The following is an 18,651-nucleotide window of genomic DNA, read 5'->3' as shown; positions in this document are numbered from 1 at the left end:
TGGCGACGCAGTACTGCGTCGCTGGTCCTGCAGCTGCCACTTTGCCGACGCACGGTATAAGCGTGCGGTCGGCAAGTGGTTAATCTTAAGTGCTGTTCGTTGGAATCAAGCCATAACATTGCCTCTTTGGGGGTAGGAAAAAAGTGTGATTCGTTGTTCACCAGAACTTTTAATTTTGCCGGATAGAGCATTGCATATTGTAACATCGATGAATTTGGCTCGTAGCTGTTGCACATCAGCTGAAAAGTCTGGGTAAAATGAGATTCTACAGTTACCAACTGTAATATTTACTTTTAGTCTAGCTTGCCTCAAAATGGTTTCTCTGTCTCTGTAGTATAGTAATTTTATCAGCATGGGTCTGGGGGGGGGGGGGGGTCACCCGGAGCTGGGGGGCGAGCAGGCACTCTGTGAGCACGTTCTATCGCAAAGACTTTAGAGAAAATATCTGCCCAAAATACTTCCAACAGCCAGTTTTCCATAAAGAGCGCCACATCATCTTACTCTGTTTTTTCAGGGAGGCCGACCACACGGACATTATTCCTTCTGAGACGGTTTTCCATATCATCAGATTTATCTGTGTTCGCAATGGAATGTGCAATCACCCTCTGCAGATCTCTGGTTACAGGGCCTAGTTGATCTTCAGTATCACTCACTCTAGTTTCTAAGGCTGCTGTTCTCTCACGTATATTAGACAGGTCTTGACGCAGCAAACATATATCTTCCTTAATCCCCCCTGTCTGTTGGGAGAGGGAAACAATGGCAGAGTTACATGCCTGAACTGCTGCTAAAATCTCAGCAAGAGATGGGTCTGGCTGTTCAGGAGGTTGCTGAGGACAGCTTTCATTCTCATGGTGTGACTGCACACATGGCGTCTCTATGTTTGTATCAGAGTCCCAGCTCGTATCCCTTGCCTGCCCTGTGCCTTCTTTCTCTGCAGTGTTAACATTCACTCCCTCAGCTCCTCTAGTTTCATCACTCGCCCCCTTGTACCTTTGCTCCTTGTGTGCATATTTCTCCAGCTTTGCCACTGCTGCAGAGGCCTTAATGTCCTGTCTGTGTGCTCGGGCAGCCTGTGGATCAGCGCCACCTTGACTGCTCGGTGGGAGAGCAGGGCCCTTATCTTCTTGCTGATTAACACGGGTCATTGTGGGCTCAGAGAAAGCTATAACTCTCCAGTAAGATGCCTGGACACTTCTTCTCCTTGAATCTGAGGTATTTAGCTATTACCAGCAATTCCACCGCTGTCAGGATCAAATAGAGTCAGGATCACTGCAGGAGCTGTGTGAGACGCGTGTTCTCACATTGCCTACAGGCGACGCCCCCCTCTAAGGTGGTTTTTAATTAAGAAAAGCAGAGCTACACTTAGTGGGTCAAAGCATATGATCAAACTAGAATACTTTCAGGCAAGATCCCATGATCACATCCTGAACACAGAATGTACTTATGGTATTTATTCAGAACGGCTGATGAGTCTTATGAGTATAAAAGAGGCCCCAGGACCTTCTCATTATCACCAGAACTACGGAGTGTAAAGCTGTGACTAGTCTTCTGCCTGACATACAAGATGGACCGCAGCTCCTATAAGCATTACCATAAAGACCAGCCAGATACCAGACCATTGCTAGAAACATACTTTTCTCCAGACCCTGTATTTAAAGATGACGCAATGAAAGGTCCCATTGAGAAACTTCACAGTGCATTTAAAAAGGGTAGGTAGACTAATGATATCAAAACAGAAATGTTACTACATTGTAGAAATGCTGACGAAATATATAACTTAGACAGAGAAGAGATCTTGTCTGGCAATCTATAGAAAAAAATTATATATACTGCTATCTGCCTCAACAAATGTCTAAGCAAGGATGCAATAAGAGTTAAGTTTTTGTGCACCAGGGGAAAAGGACTGATGTGTTGGCCATTTCAATAGCCAACTTATGTGGTTACTGCAGTAACAAGAATCCACGTTTTCAAACAGTAGTGTTTCGACCTTCCCTGTTTTCATACAGATGCAGCTGTTCAGCTAATAATAAAATTGTTTTTACAAAAGAGCTAAAGCTGTTGGTAATGTGAATGATGATAGGACATTTGACTGCAGCATTTTTTAGGCAGTTTTACATGTTACAAGGTTTCACAACAAGGTTGAAAATGCGCCCAGGATAGATAAAACTTTGGGTAACAATTGGTGTAGCAACACAGACGTCTGATTATGTAGTGATCTGCAGTATCACCAATAATGCAAGTATAGCTATCAGAATAGCAAAGTGTATAGTGCTTGGTGCAACAGTAACTGAATGGTTTAACTAGACCTGCAGTATCACCAATAATGCAAGTATAGCTATCAGAACAGCAAAGAGTATAGTGCTTGGTGCAACAGTAACTGAATAGTTTAACTAGACCTCACCAGAGGAGCTGGTGGGTACTATTTGTATACAGTAACTGAATAGTTTAACTAGAACTCACCAGAAGAGCTGGTGGGTACTATTTGTATACAGTAACTGAATAGTTTAACTAGACCTCATCAGAGGAGCTGGTGGGTACTATTAGTACACAGTAATAGAAAGGTAGACTAGATCTCACCAGAGGAGCTGGTGAGTACTAGCAAAGAGCACCTCACCAGTGACAGTGCTCACTGGTGAGTAGAAAGGTCAGACAGGCTAGGATCAGTAACAGGCGGGCAGGTACAGTACAAAACCGACAGGAAAGAGAGTAGTAAGATATCAGGCAGGGTTCAGCAACAGAGTCAGATGGGCAGAAGTACAGAATCAGCTAGCAAGAGCAGGGGCAGAGGATAGCCAGAGTCATACACAGAATATCAAATATACAGTAATATAAATAATCCTAGTCTTGTGTGAAATCCCTGGTTTCCTCCCAGATCAAAGCACACCGGATACTATCTAAGGTCTGAGCGATAACACGTAAGTATTCGCAACAGCAGACAGGTTGCAAGTGAAGACTGAAGGCTTATGAAGCAGAGAAGACCCCACAGCCGTGCCCCCTACCAATCAGCCAATCCGGAGCGCCGTGAGTCTCCTCTGACGTCAGCCGACCGGCCGGTCAGCTGACGCGCCTCCTCCCCACATAAAGGTCCTGCCCCCGCGCGCGCCAGCGCGATACAGCAACCCTATGAGCATCGGACAGCCCCGTCCTCGGCGTACTAGACGCCAAAGGAACAGACGAAGTCCCAGAGCAGCAAGAAAAGTGATCCCTCAGCTCTACCGCAAAATCCAGGTGGAGACCCAGTCATTTTGTCTTTGCTGAAGTCCCAGAGCAGGGAAGCGAGGCAGCTGCGGAGACACCCTGCGTGCCCGCAGACGCTGCTTCCGTGAATGTTACAGTACCCCCCCTTTAGGCGTGGACTCCAGACACGGTCCACCTGGTCTGTCAGGATGCAACTTATGAAATGCTTCCCTAAGTTCTTCTGCATGCATGCGAGAAGCTGACACCCAAGACCTCTCCTCTGGCCCATACCCCCTCCAATGAACCAGGTACTGTATGGAGTTATGCACCACCCGTGATCTGCTCTATCTCGTACTCCGGTTCCCCATCAATCACTACAGGGGGGGTGGGGGAGGAATCCACATGTACAGCAGGCTTCAAGAGGGACACGTGGAAAGATTTAACACTTCTCATACTGGGTGGAAGTGAAATAACATAAGTAACATTATTGAGCTTTATGGATACAGGGTACGGACCTATGAATCTGGGACCCAGTTTTGTAGAGGGCTGCTTTAAGGCCAGATGCCGAATAGAGATCCAAACCACATCACCTGGTGCAAAGTCCCACTCCAAAGACTGTCTCTTATCTGCTTGCTTTTTCTGGGTCGCAAAGGCCTTCCTAAGATTTCTCTTGACCATACCCCAGATCTCCTTCAAAGTTCCCTGCCACTCTTCCAAGGCCGGGAAAGGAGATGAGACCACGGGCAGAGGAGAGAATTTCGGTGATCTCCCCGTCACAACCTGAAACGGGGAGAACCCTGAGGAGGTACACTTTAAATTATTATGGGCAAATTCCACGAAGGGTAGAAATTTGACCCAATCCATCTGGGCAACAACCACGTAGCACCTAAGAAACTGCTCTAAAGACTGGTTGACCCTTTCGGTCTGCCCGTTAGTCTGTGGGTGGTAGCAGGAGGAAAAAGATAGATTCATACCCAGATGATGACAGAAGGCCCTCCAAAACTTGGAAACGAACTGGACTCCCCTATCTGACACCATATTCTCTGGAATACCATGCAGTCTGAAAATGTGGTGGATGAAGAGCTCCGCTAATTCCAGTGCAGAGGGGAGTCCGTCCAAGGGAACGAAATGGGCCATCTTGCTGAACTTATCGACTACCACCCATATGACTGTTTTCCCATCTTATCTAGGCAGTTCACCCACAAAGTCCATGGACAAGTGGGTCCATGGCTCTTCAGGCACCGGAAGTGACTGTAGTGTACCCACAGGAGCTTGTCTAGATGACTTACTCCTGGCACAGACAGAACAGGTTCCAACAAACTCCTTACAGTCGGTAACAATTGAGGGCCACCAGAAACATCTGTCTAGCAACTCCTGCGTGCGGGCAACCCCTGGGTGACCTGCATTCTTATGGGCATGAAAAGCATGTAGAATCTTGAATCTAAACTGGAGTCGCACAAAGAGAACCCCATCTGGTTTCCCTTCGGGAACCTCCAGCTGAAAAGGGCTCAGAACTGATGCCCAATCCCTCCAGGTCTCAATATCAGAGGTGTCAGAGGACTGAGAAGACTTCTTGAATCTCGGTAGCGGCTATAGTGACTTTCTCCAAACAATGATGACGACAATAGGAGGACCAACTTAATAATTGTCTGGAACTCCAGTCGATCTGGGGGGAGTGTTTCTTTAGCCACGGCATACCCAGAATTACAGTGGAGGTGGACATCTCGAGAACCAGGAACTGTATCTGTTCTTTATGCAAAACTCCTAACTGACATACTAACACAGGAGTCTGAGTGAGTGGTTGTTTCCCCTGCAATGGTGAATTGTCCATTGCGGTAACCACCACCTGGCGTCCCACAGAAATAGAGGAAAACCAAATTTAACGGCAAAATCATAGGCCATCACATTAACTGCGGAACCCGAGTCTATAAAGGCCTGGATGGAATGGACTTTACCCTCCCAGGCAATAGTACACGGGAGAAGTAAACGATTGCTTTTTAGAGGTAAGACTGGATCGTCTAGGGTAGTACCTCCAGCTACACCTAGGCGATAGAGTTTTCCGCCTTTCTGGGACAATTTGACACTATGTGCCCTTTCTCTGCGCAATAAAGACAGAGTCTCTCAGCACGTCTCCTGTTCTTTTCGACCTCAGTGAGTTTGGCCTGTCCAATCTGCATTGGCTCATCCATAGGAGGAGGGGAAGGAAAAGGAGGTGAGAAAGTACCAGGAGCAATTCTCCCTGGGACTTTACCCCGAGTCTGCTTTTGATAGCAAACTCGCCGATCAATCTTGATTGCCAAGGATATAACCTCATCCAAGGACTTAGGCTCAGGGTGACCCAACATTAAATCGGCTACAGCATCAGACAATCCCGTCAAAAAACAATCTAAAAGAGCATACTGCCCCCATCTGGCTGACACTGCCCACCTTCTAAACTCAGCAGCGTAGTTTCTACAGAGCTATGCCCCTGCCTGAGGGTCTTAAGTTTCCTCTCTGATGTCGTAGCCAAATCGGGATCGTCATGTATAACTAGTGTTGGGCGAACAGTGTTCGCCACTGTTCGGGTTCTGCAGAACATCACCCTGTTCGGGTGATGTTCGAGTTCGGCCGAACACCTGACGGTGCTCGGCCAAACCGTTCGGCCACATGGCCGAACTAAGAGCGCATGGCCGAACGTTCCCCGAACGTCTGGCTAGCGCTGTGATTGGCCGAACGGGTCACGTGGTTCGGACCCGAACGCGCTCTGATTGGCCGAACTGTCACGTGGTTCGGGTAAATAAATACCCGAACCACGTCATATCTCCGCCATTTGTCTGTGGGTTTAGCTTTGGGTAGGCAGGCAGGGTAGTTCGCGCTCCAGCCACGCTAGCCAGGGTCCCCCCCAGTCATTGTGTGTCGCTGCTGGGAACAGTAGTACACCGCTCGCTCAGCCACACTATATAGCATTCTGTTTACTGCCACTCTGTGTACCTCGCTCAGCCACACTATATAGCATTCTGTTTACTGTTCTGTGTCTGCTGGGAATAGTAGTACACCGCTCGCTCAGCCACACTATATAGCATTCTGTTCACTGTTCTGTGTCTGCTGGGAATAGTGGTACACCGCTCGCTCAGCCACACTATATAGCATTCTGTTTACTGTTCTGTGTCTGCTGGGAATAGTGGTACACCGCTCGCTCAGCCACACTATATAGCATTCTGTTTACTGTTCTGTGTCTGCTGGGAATAGTGGTACACCGCTCGCTCAGCCACACTATATAGCATTCTGTTTACTGTTCTGTGTCTGCTGGGAATAGTGGTACACCGCTCGCTCAGCCACACTATATAGCATTCTGTTTACTGTTCTGTGTCTGCTGGGAATAGTAGTACACCGCTCGCTCAGCCACACTATATAGCATTCTGTTTACTGCCACTCTGTGTACCTCGCTCAGCCACATTATATAGCATTCTGTTCACTGTTCTGTGTCTGCTGGGAATAGTGGTACACCGCTCGCTCAGCCACACTATATAGCATTCTGTTTACTGTTCTGTGTCTGCTGGGAATAGTGGTACACCGCTCGCTCAGCCACACTATATAGCATTCTGTTTACTGTTCTGTGTCTGCTGGGAATAGTAGTACACCGCTCGCTCAGCCACACTATATAGCATTCTGTTTACTGCCACTCTGTGTACCTCGCTCAGCCACATTATATAGCATTCTGTTCACTGTTCTGTGTCTGCTGGGAATAGTGGTACACCGCTCGCTCAGCCACACTATATAGCATTCTGTTTACTGTTCTGTGTCTGCTGGGAATAGTGGTACACCGCTCGCTCAGCCACACTATATAGCATTCTGTTTACTGTTCTGTGTCTGCTGGGAATAGTAGTACACCGCTCACCCGCCACTGTATAGCATTGTGCTCTGCGTCGCTGCTGGGAATAGTGGTACACCGCTCACCCGTCACTGTATAGCATTGTGCTCTGTGTCACTGCTGGGAATAGTGGTACTGTATAGCATTTCTGTACTGCCACTGTACTGCTGCCAGTCAGCGTGTACTGTAAGGATAAGTGAAATGAGGAAGAAATCCGGTGAAAGAGGGAGGGGCAAGGGAAGAGGTGTTTCCCCTGACGGTTCACGTACAGGCCACAGGGGAGCACCCAAGAAAACCCACTCAATACCGCCCATGTTGTCCAGGACAACAACCCTCACAAATCCAAAAGAACAGGACCAGATAATTACTTGGATGACCTCTCAAGCGTCCAGCAGTGGGTTAAGCAGCACCAGCACATCACGCACGAGGTCCGAGTCCTCAGCCAGTTACAAGGAGCCAGTGGGCACAAAGCTGACACAACCGGCAGCGACACCACGCACACAACTGCCAGATAACCAGTCCGATGAATTACCTCAGGACACAATGGGGTATTCGCAGGAGCTATTCCCAGCCCAACAAACTTCCACCTTTCAAAGGTCAATGGAGGAACAGCCAGAAATGTTGTGCCTGGATTCACAACCGTTAACTGTGGGAAATGCACCGCGCACTGAAATACAAGGCGAGTCCGAGGAGGACTCGGAAACCCAAATCCCAGAGCAATTTGGGCAGGAGGGGTTGCAATTGCAGGAGGTCAGCCGACAAGATCTGGAAGACGACGTTGGAGTGTGCTGCGCAGAGGTTGTTGTGGGGAGCTCTACTCCACGGCGGCGGCCCACAATGACATATGACGAGTTTGAGGAGATGGAAGAGGAGGGTATGGACAATGTGGACAGAGACCCAGATTTTGTTTGTGAACGAGAACATCGCCGTCGTAGCAGCAGCACAGATGAGTCTGTTGAAGAACCCACTGCTGCACGAGTTCGCCTTGTGCCACAAGGTAGGCGGCGCGCAATTTCAGGCACCACAAGCGTGGAAGTTCAAGTGAGAGGCAAAAGAGGAGCAAACAGAAATCGCCAGCAAGGAGGCAGGAGCTCCAAAGTCTGGGCTTTCTTTGAAGACTGCACTGAGGATGTTACCATGGCGATTTGCAAGGTGTGCAAGACCCGCCTGAGCAGGGGGAAAAGTATTAACAACCTCTCCACCACCAGCATGAGCCGTCACATGCTATCCAAACATCCCACTCTGTGGGCAAACGCGTCAGGACAGGGTACCAGAAACAACACTGCCTCCCTTGGGTTCACCAGACTCACCACCAGACCCGCCTCAGCAGCAGCAGTAGCCCAGCCATTGCGTGGTTCACAACATTCACAAACATCAGACGACGCTGACACAGTCACTTTCCGGAGTAGTGCTCTTGAGGTCTCCCAGTGTTCATCAAACACAACAACCAACAGCCCTTCCGTGTGCAGCGCTACGGTTCAGTTGTCTGTGTCGGAGATGTTTGAGCGCAAGAGGAAATTGCCAGCAAATGACCCCCGGGCCGTGGCAGTAACAGCCAGCATAGCCAAGCTTCTGGCCTGCGAAATGCTGCCATATCGAGTGGTGGAGACAAACAGCTTCAAGGGCATGATGTCAGTGGCCATCCCACGTTACGTGGTTCCCAGCCGCTACCACTTTGCGCGCTCTGCAGTGCCTGAGTTGCATGAGCACGTGGTCAGCAAAATAACCCGAAGCTTGAAGAATGCCGTTGCCTGCAAGGTTCACCTCACCACTGACACCTGGACGAGTGCGTTCGGCCAGGGTCGATACATCTCCCTTACCGCGCACTGGGTGAACCTTGTGGAGCCTGGCAGCGATTCCTCACCTGCTACGGCACGGGTGTTGCCCACGCCACAAACAGCTGCACCGCCGTCCCTCCCACTGGATAACAACAGCAGCACCTACCTCTCTGACTCCTTCTCCTCCAACGCATCTCAAAGCTGTACCTCATCCGGAAACGCTAACCCAGCAGCAGTAGGATCGTGGAAGCAGTGCAGCACAGCTGTTGGCATGCGTCAGCAAGCGTTGCTGAAGCTAATCTGCCTTGGGGATAAGCAGCACACAGGGGAGGAAATTTGGAGGGGAATAAAGGAACAGACGGATTTGTGGCTGGCACCGCTGGACCTGAAACCGGGCATGGTTGTGTGTGATAATGGGAGTAATCTCATTCGCGCTTTAAGGTTGACTAAGCTGACACACATCCCTTGCCTGGCGCACGTGATAATAATAATAAATAATAATCTGAACATTTATATAGCGCTTTTCTCCTGTCGGACTCAAAGCGCTCAAGAGCTGCAGCCACTGGGACGCGCTCAGGAGGCCACCCTGCAGTGTTAGGAAGTCTTGCCTTGAACTCCTTACTGAATAGGTACTGACCCTAGCCGAACCTAGTAGTTCAGCGGTTCCTGAGGACATACCCAGGCGTGGCCGATCTGCTGTTGAAGGTGCGTAGAGTGGCCAAACATTGTAGAAATTCCAGTACTGCTTCGGGGGCACTCGCCAAGATGCAGGAGCGCTTCAATCTCCCCCACCATCGCTTGCTGTGTGATGTCCCTACGCGCTGGAATTCTACGCTGCACATGCTAGCCCGCTTTTGCGAGCAGAAGAGTGCAGTGGTCCAGTACATGACGGCGCAGTACCGAGGCGCATCCGGCCAGCTGCCAAGCTTCTGTGGATCCGATTGGGCCAACATGTTGGACCTCTGCCAAGTCCTCCAAAATTTTGAGCAATCCACGTTGCTTGTGAGCAGTGACAACTCTTCAGTCAGCATTACCATACCACTGCTGTGTTTACTGAAGAGGTCGATGTTAAAAATCAAGGAAACAGCTGTCATGATGCAACTGGGGGAATCTGAAGGAGAAAACGATCAGCGTGATGGTACCAACATCAGGCCATCCGCCTCAGGGAACGCTGGCCCCAGCAGCTATGACGAAGAAGAGGAGGAGGAACAGCTGGAGTTGGAGCAGGAATTTCATGCCACCACTGACGAGGGCCAGAGCGGTGCACGTTGGACTTCCACAATTCAACGCGAATGGTCAGCAGAAGCAGACCAGGAGGAAGGTGACGACTATGATGCATCACAACAACTATCACAACGCTCACAAGAGGATGATGAGGATTCTGGTAGGACTCTGGCACACATGGCTCAATTCATGCTAGACTGCATTGAACGTGACCCACGCATTGTGCGCATTCTGGACAACACCAATTACTGGGTTTATACCCTTCTGGATCCACAGTACAAACACAATGTTCCAAAACTGCTTGAAGAAAGAGTCAGACAGGTCAAAATGGAAGAATACCAGCAGGCCCTTGTGGAGACTTTAGAGAGGAGATTGACATCCTCCCCCTCCTCTAGCCAGTTGTACGCAGACAGACTGACTTCCGCAAACCCAGGACGACCAGGAGGGCAGCAAACAACGCAAGCCGCAGCTAGTACCCAAAAGGGAATGGTATCGGCAGTGTCCTTGGAGTGGGAAAATTTTCTGACACCCATGGAGCAGCAGCCCACTGAACAGCAAGCGTGCAGATCCACCTCCAACACCGATCGCCTGGAGAAGATGGTCAAGGACTACATGTCAGATGACGTAGCTGTGTCGAACAATCCATCTGCACCCTTCAACTATTGGGTATCGAAGCTAGACACCTGGCACGAACTGGCAATGTACGCAATAGAGGTGCTGGCTTGCCCGGCAGCCAGCGTTATGTCGGAACGCTGTTTCAGTGCTGCCGGAGGCATCGTCACAGATCGGCGTATCCGCCTCTCTACAGAAAATGCAGACCGTCTGACTCAAATTAAAATGAATCAATCCTGGATTGGAAATGACTACGCAACACTCCAGGACCCCAACCAAGTAACATGACCAATGAACATCTGGGATGGTGTAGCGTTTCCGGTCCCTGTTTATTGAACCTCTCATCTGTATTACATTTATGACTGCATGGCGGCAAAAAGCATTGCTGCTATATCCGCACGCTTTTTGTCCTCATGCAAGGCCTGGGTTGTTGTGTCTCAAAAACCGTGGCCTTCTCCTCCTGCGCCTGCTCCTGTTCCATCACGTCTGCTGCTGCTGGGTTAGCGTTGCCGCGTGGTCCCTGTTTATTGAACCACTTATCTTTATTACATTTATGACTGCATGGCGGTACAAAGCATGCTATCCGCACGCTTCTTGCCCTCATGCAAGGCCTGGGTTGTTGTGTCTCACAAAGCGTGGCCTTCTCCTCCTGCGCCTGCTCCTGTTCCATCACGTCTGCTGCTGCTGGGTTAGCGTTGACGCGTGGTCCCTGTTTATTGAACCACTTATCTTTATTACATTTATGACTGCATGGCGGTACAAAGCATGCTATCCGCACGCTTCTTGCCCTCATGCAAGGCCTGGGTTGTTGTGTCTCACAAAGCGTGGCCTTCTCCTCCTGCGCCTCCTCCTGTTCCATCACGTCTGCTGCTGCTGCTGCTGCTGGGTTAGCGTTGCCGGTCCCTGTTTATGGAACCTCTTATCTTTATTACATTTATGACTGCATGGCGGTACAAAGCATGCTATCCGCACGCTTCTTGCCCTCATGCAAGGCCGGGGTTGTTGTGTCTCACAAAGCGTGGCCTTCTCCTCCTGCGCCTCCTCCTGTTCCATCACGTGTGCTGCTGCTGGGTTAGCGTTACCGTTCCCTTTTCCTGGAACCTCTTATATGTATTACATTTATGACTGCATGCCGACAAAAAACATGTTACCTGTGCAAAGAAAACAGACATTTCCCGCATTTAAAAGACAGTTTTCCCTTTGAAACTTTAAAATCGATTTTCTCAAAAACTATAAGCTCTTTTTGCTAATTTTTTTTTCCTCTTGTACCCACTCCCAAGGTGCACATACCCTGTAAATTTGGGGTATGTAGCATGTAAGGAGGCTTTACAAACCACAAAAGTTCGGGTCCCCATTGACTTCCATTATGTTCGGAGTTCGGGTCGAACACCCGAACATCGCGGCCATGTTCGGCCTGTTCGGCCCGAACCCGAACATCTAGATGTTCGCCCAACACTATGTATAACTGCCATAGCTTTGAAAAAATCCTGAACAGAGGCCAAAGCTTCACTACCCTTGGGAAGACTGTAGGCCCAAGACTGGGAATCCCCAGTTAATAAGGTCTTTATAAATGTAACCCTTGGACTCTCTGTACCTGAAGATACTGGCCGTAACTCAAAATATGATAAGCACCGATGCTTGAAATTTTGAAAATCAGAGCGATGCCCCGAGAATCTTTCGGGAGGGGGCATCCTGGGCTCAATAACTGGAGGAGAGGACACTTGTGCATTAGGACCTTTAAGACGGTTAACTGTCTCAGTCAGCTGGTCTATCTGAGTCTGCTGTATGTTAACCATCTTGATGAGATCGTTAACGGTCATGGTCCAAAGTTCAACCAGATTGCGCAGTGCCTTCATAATTTTTTGGTCTGCTGTTCTGTAACGATTGGTGTAGCAACACAGACGTCTGATTATGTGTGATCTGCAGAATCACCGATAATACAGACGCTATACCTGATTATGTAGTGATCTGCAGTATCACCAATAATGCAAGTATAGCTATCAGAATAGCAAAGTGTATAGTGCTTGGTGCAACAGTAACTGAATAGTTTAACTAGACCTCACCAGAGGAGCTGGTGGGTACTATTTGTATACAGTAACTGAATAGTTTAACTAGACCTCACCAGAGGAGCTGGTGGGTACTATTTGTATACAGTAACTGAATAGTTTAACTAGACCTCACCAGAGGAGCTGGTGGGTACTATTAGTACACAGTAATAGAAAGGTAGACTAGATCTCACCAGAGGAGCTGGTGAGTACTAGCAAAGAGCACCTCACCAGTGACAGTGCTCACTGGTGAGTAGAAAGGTCAGACAGGCTAGGATCAGTAACAGGCGGGCAGGTACAGTACAAAATCGACAGGCAAGAGAGTAGTCAGATATCAGGCAGGGTTCAGCAACAGAGTCAGATGGGCAGAAGTACAGAATCAGCTAGCAAGAGCAGGGTCAGAGGATAGCCAGAGTCATACACAGAGTATCAAATATACAGTAATATAAATAATCCTAGTCTTGTGTGAAATCCCTAGTTTCCTCCCAGATCAAAGCACACCGGATACTATCTAAGGTCTGAGCGCTAACACGTAAGTATTCGCAACAGCAGACAGGTTGTGAGTGAAGACTGAAGGCTTATGAAGCAGAGGAGACCCCACGGCCACGCCCCCTACCAATTAGCCAATCCGGAGCGCCGTGAGTCTCCTCTCCGCATAGAGGTCCTGTCTCCGCGCGCGCCCAGCACGATACAGCGACCCTATGAGCAACGGACAGCCATGTTCTCGGCGTACTAGACGCCAGAGGAACAGGCGAAGTCCCAGAGCAGGGAAGCGAGGCGGCTGCGGAGACACCCTGCGTGCCCGCAGCCGCTGCTTCCGTGAATGTTACACTTTGTTAAAAGCAAAATAAAAATGAGAAAATAGAGATGGCTAACCTCTCAGATGACACCAGTGAAAATAGTGAAGTAGAATTTTTTTTAAAGCACAGGCAATGCGTTTTATGTGGGTACAAGCTCACTTCCTCAGGTCAGTAAAAGTGGCAATTGTATGTAGTCAAAAACATGGAGCGTCTCCATGACTTTTGGCTACATACAATAAGCCATCTCCATTTTCTCCTTTTTATTTTACTTTTAACAAAGTTTTATCTATCCTGGGCACCTCTTCAACCTTGTTGTGTTGTGGCCTTGCCACCTGCAGTACCAGCCATTTCTAAAGAGTGTGACTGACTCTCACGCAGCTACACCTGAGGTACCAGAGGGGAGACAGGATTGTGTTTTCCACCTGCTTCATGTGGTTGGTTTCCCCTCAATGCAACCCAGCCAAGCCTCCCCCTCTCCCCCAGACCCCTCGTCCAATCCATAGATAAAGGGCTCTTCCCCACCTTCGGTGCCGAGGAGAAGGTGAGGGCTGATGACACCTGAGGGATTCATGGTGGCATATGGGACTCCACTTTAAGAAGGTAACCCCCAGATGCCCCCCCCCCTCTCCAGGGGAAATGAATATAGGGGTACACAGAACCCCTCTTAACCATTTGCATGAACAGTTAAATGTAAATAAAAACTCAGCAACAAAATAAAGTCCTTTAATATTCTAAATCAACCAAAAAAACACTAACTTTTAGGTAATCTCATGCCAGTACCCTCAGAAGTGATCTCACCCAAATATACTCTGAGGAGGTCCCTGCGCACCCACCGATCCCCATGAACTTCTGGTTCTGAATGGCCCTTAAACAGCCTCTGCAATCTGCTTTGTCTTGGCTAAAAATCCCAAATTTGGCTTCCCAAACAAGAATTTTCTGCAAAAAAATCCACAAGATGGATTCCAGAGACTCTGGTGTCCGGAGGTCACTGTAAAATCACACAGGGAGTGATTTTTTACATGCATTGGGGGTCCAGGGGCCTGGACCTCCGATGCATGTGAAAAATCACTCCCTGTCAGTGGCGGCGCCAGGGGGGTGCTTGGGGGTGCTCGAGCACCCCCTAGAATTGTCCAAGCACCCCCAAAGCACCCCCTGGAGTGAACTGACTTCAGGCGTCTAAAAGACGCCAAGTCAGTTCACACACCGGCAGCACGGAGCAGCAGGCAGGGCTACGGTAAGATGGCCGCCCGGAGCCCTGTTCTGCAGACTTCGGGCGGCCATTTTCCCGTAGCCCTGCTCTCTGCATGCAGGCAGGAAGTCTCGTCGTGACGTCGGGAAGGAAGAGGATCGTGGGCGCGCGGGCGCTGCGCGCCACAATGAGGTCGGGACTCGGGACGGGAGGTCGGGAAAGAAGGTCTTCTGGCTGTAGGTGAGTAAATGGGTTTTTCTTTTCTTTTTCAGGTGATGCGGATTGTGCATATTGGGGTCATATCTGCTACGGATTGTGCATATTGGGGTCATATCTGCCACGGATTGTGCATATTGGGGTCATATCTGCCACGGATTGTGCATATTGGGGTCATATCTGCCACGGATTGTGCATATTGGGGTCATATCTGCCACGGATTGTGCATATTGGGGTCATATCTGCTACGGATTGTGCATATTGGGGTCATATCTGCTACGGATTGTGCATATTGGGGCGATATCTGCTACCGATTGTGCATGTTGGGGTCATTTCTGCTACCGATTGTGCATATTGGGGTCATTTCTGCTACCGATTGTGCATATTGGGGTCATTTCTGCTACCGATTGTGCATATTGGGGTCATTTCTGCTACCGATTGTGCATATTGGGGTCATATCTGCTACCGATTGTGCATATTGGGGTCATATCTGCTACCGATTGTGCATATTGGGGTCATATCTGCTACCGATTGTGCATATTGGGGTCATATCTGCTACCGATTGTGCATATTGGGGTCATATCTGCTACCGATTGTGCATATTGGGGTCATATCTGCTACCGATTGTGCATATTGGGGTCATATCTGCTACCGATTGTGCATATTGGGGTCATATCTGCTACCGATTGTGCATATTGGGGCCATATCTGCTACCGATTGTGCATATTGGGACCATATCTGCCACCGATTGTGCATATTGGGACCATATCTGCCACCGATTGTGCATATTGGGACCATATCTGCCACCGATTGTGCATATTGGGACCATATCTGCCACCGATTGTGCATATTGGGACCATATCTGCCACCGATTGTGCATATTGGGACCATATCTGCCACCGATTGTGCATATTGGGACCATATCTGCCACCGATTGTGCATATTGGGACCATATCTGCCACCGATTGTGCATATTGGGACCATATCTGCCACCGATTGTGCATATTGGGACCATATCTGCCACCGATTGTGCATATTGGGACCATATCTGCCACCGATTGTGCATATTGGGACCATATCTGCCACCGATTGTGCATATTGGGACCATATCTGCTACCGATTGTGCATATTGGGACCATATCTGCTACCGATTGTGCATATTGGGACCATATCTGCTACCGATTGTGCATATTGGGGCCATATCTGATAACGATTGTGCATATTGGGGCCATATCTGATAACGATTGTGCATATTGGGGTCATATCTGCTAACGATTGTGCATATTGGGGTCATATCTGCTACCGATTGTGCATATTGGGGCTATATCTGATAACGATTGTGCATATTGGGGCCATATCTGATAACGATTGTGCATATTGGGGCCATATCTGATAACGATTGTGCATATTGGGGCCATATCTGATAACGATTGTGCATATTGGGGTCATTGGACGTGTTTTTTGTTAAAATCTGCTCACATTACGTGTATTTTCTTGAGAAAACCTGCACAATTATGTGAATTTTCTGGGAAAAGGGTCACCAAAACTTGGGCCCTCTGTCTTTGCGTTGCACTTTTAAAGGGAACCCGAGGTGAGAATAATATTGAGGCTGCCATATTTATCTCCCTTTAAGCAATACCAGTTGCCTGGCTGCCGTGCTGGTCCTCTGCCTCTTATTCTTTCAACCATAGACCCTGAACAAGCATGCAGCAGGTCAGGGGTTTCTGACAATATTGTCAGAACTGACAAGATTAGCTGCATGGCTTGTTTCTGGTGTAATTCAGTTCACTACTACAGCCAAATAGATCAGCAGGGCTGCCAGGCAACTAGTATTGTTTAAAAGGAAATAAATATGGCAGCCACCATATCACTCTCACCCTGGGTTCACTTTAAATTACAGTTAGCCCCGCCCTCATCCGGTCATGACCACGCCCATTTTTTCGCCGCGGCGCGCTTCGCGCGCCGCAGGTTGTGGCCACACCCATTTTTGGCGCGGCGCGCTTCGCGCGCCGCAGGTCGTCAGCTCCCCCGGAAATTGGTCCAGCACCTGCATAGCACCCCCTAAAAAAATTTCCTGGAGCCGCCACTGAGTCCCTGTGTAATTTTGTAGTGGCCTTCGGGCACCAGAGTCTCCGGAATCCATCTTGTGGAAATGTTTTGCAGAATATTCTTGGAAGCCAAATTTGGGATTTTTAGCCAAGACAAAGCAGATTGCAGAGTCCCTGGCATCCATCTTGTGGAAAGTTTTGCAGAAAATTCTAGTTTACACAGCTAAGGGCCTGTGATTGGCTATAGCTCTGAATGTAGTATTACTTCAAAGCTAAAAGAGAATTTGAAACGTTCCGAGTTCTGCATTCAAATCAGAACACAAAAATGGCCACTTGTCCTGCCGCCAGCACTGTGTGCCCAAAAAATTGTTTCAAAAGCCAATTTTCACGTTTTGAGGTTATTTATGGCTATTCAGTGACGGGAGTTTGGCGGGATTGGCGGGTGCGCGGGAACTCTTCAGAGGATGCTGGCACTGAATGGCCTTAGACAGCTGTTGTAATTTGTATTTCATTGCCTGGAAACATGGAAAATTGGCTTCCAAAACAAACATTTTTGGCACACAGTGATGTAAACAAGATGGCGGCAGGGTAATCCCCGGTCCCCAGAGGCCACACTAGAATTACAGAGGGAAAGATTTTTTACATGGATCAAGAGTCCAGGGGAGCAGAGGAGGGAATTCCCTGATCCCACCATTCATTAAAAACACTCGTTTGGCCACTTTAGTGTGGCCCCCGGAGGCAGGGGGATTACCCTGCAGCAATTTTTGTTGACATCACTTTAGTCAGAAAATTCCTGTTTTTATAACCAACTATGATATCGTTTTCCATTTTCCAATTTCCATTTTCTGATTCTGATTTCCAATTTCCAAGGAGTCTTTTTTTTTTTGGTAATTTTTTGCATTCTCTTATTGGCCAAATACTTCTGAGTTGACTTTTTATTCTCTGATTGCACTAATGATTCCGAGTTCTGTAATTGGGCTAAAATAACCGAGTTGCGGTAATGCGGTATTCCCGCAGAAATCCGATTTCCGATTGGAAATGCCAAATGCGGGAATTTTATTTCCGTAAAATTCAAATAAGCATCCCTAGACTCGTATCTGAAAGATGATCTTAAATTATAATTAAAAGTTACCCTTTACTCATTGTATACTTTGTGCGCCTAAAATCTTCACTTGCTTTTTCTTTTTCTCTTTACTTTAAGTCAATCTAACCTGTGCTGTGCCTATTAGTTACACTAGTTACAATATTAAAGCAATAGCGCTGCGTAATATGTTGGCGCTTTATAAATACAATAAATAATAATAATAATAGCCATCAGATTCTGTTTTTCTTTATACTGGCATGTCTGGTTTACCCTCCTGCAGGACACATGGCTGGAAAAATATTGATTGACATCAGCGCTAGCCCAACAATTCTTAATCTCTATACTGCCTCTGAATTCTTCCAAGAGCTCATTGTGATGAGGACCAATGACAAGTGCGTCGAGGAGATAATTAAATGGAAGAATGATTGCCCTGGAGCTTTCAACTGGGAACACGCAGCCAGCCATGTTGTTGAAGTAGAAGGAAAGGGGTGAGTGGTCATAGAATGGCCTTTGCATTCTGACAAAAACTTACATGGTTCCTGCCTTTTTGCATGATCGCTAACTCAGTAAAAAAACAGCCTTTAAAGAGACTCCGTAACAAAAATTGCACTCTTTTTTTTATTATCCT

General features: G+C 48.2%; 1 protein-coding gene across 1 annotated transcript in view; it reads left to right on the top strand.

Moving 5' to 3' along the window:
- Positions 1–1,501: 1,501 nt before the first annotated feature.
- The window catches only part of LOC137523004 (indolethylamine N-methyltransferase-like), a 38,350-nt gene continuing 21,200 nt past the window's right edge, over positions 1,502–18,651 (top strand). The window contains exons 1-2 of the mRNA XM_068243178.1: positions 1,502–1,709; positions 18,304–18,511. Of these exons, the coding sequence (XP_068099279.1) occupies positions 1,565–1,709; positions 18,304–18,511 (353 nt within the window). The 5' untranslated portion in view covers positions 1,502–1,564. The remainder of the gene's footprint in view (positions 1,710–18,303; positions 18,512–18,651) is intronic.

Source organism: Hyperolius riggenbachi, chromosome 6, assembly GCF_040937935.1.
Source record: "Hyperolius riggenbachi isolate aHypRig1 chromosome 6, aHypRig1.pri, whole genome shotgun sequence".
Taxonomy (NCBI): domain Eukaryota; kingdom Metazoa; phylum Chordata; class Amphibia; order Anura; family Hyperoliidae; genus Hyperolius; species Hyperolius riggenbachi.
Note: the sequence above shows the minus strand (reverse complement) of the source record. Positions and strands in the feature narration are given on the sequence as shown.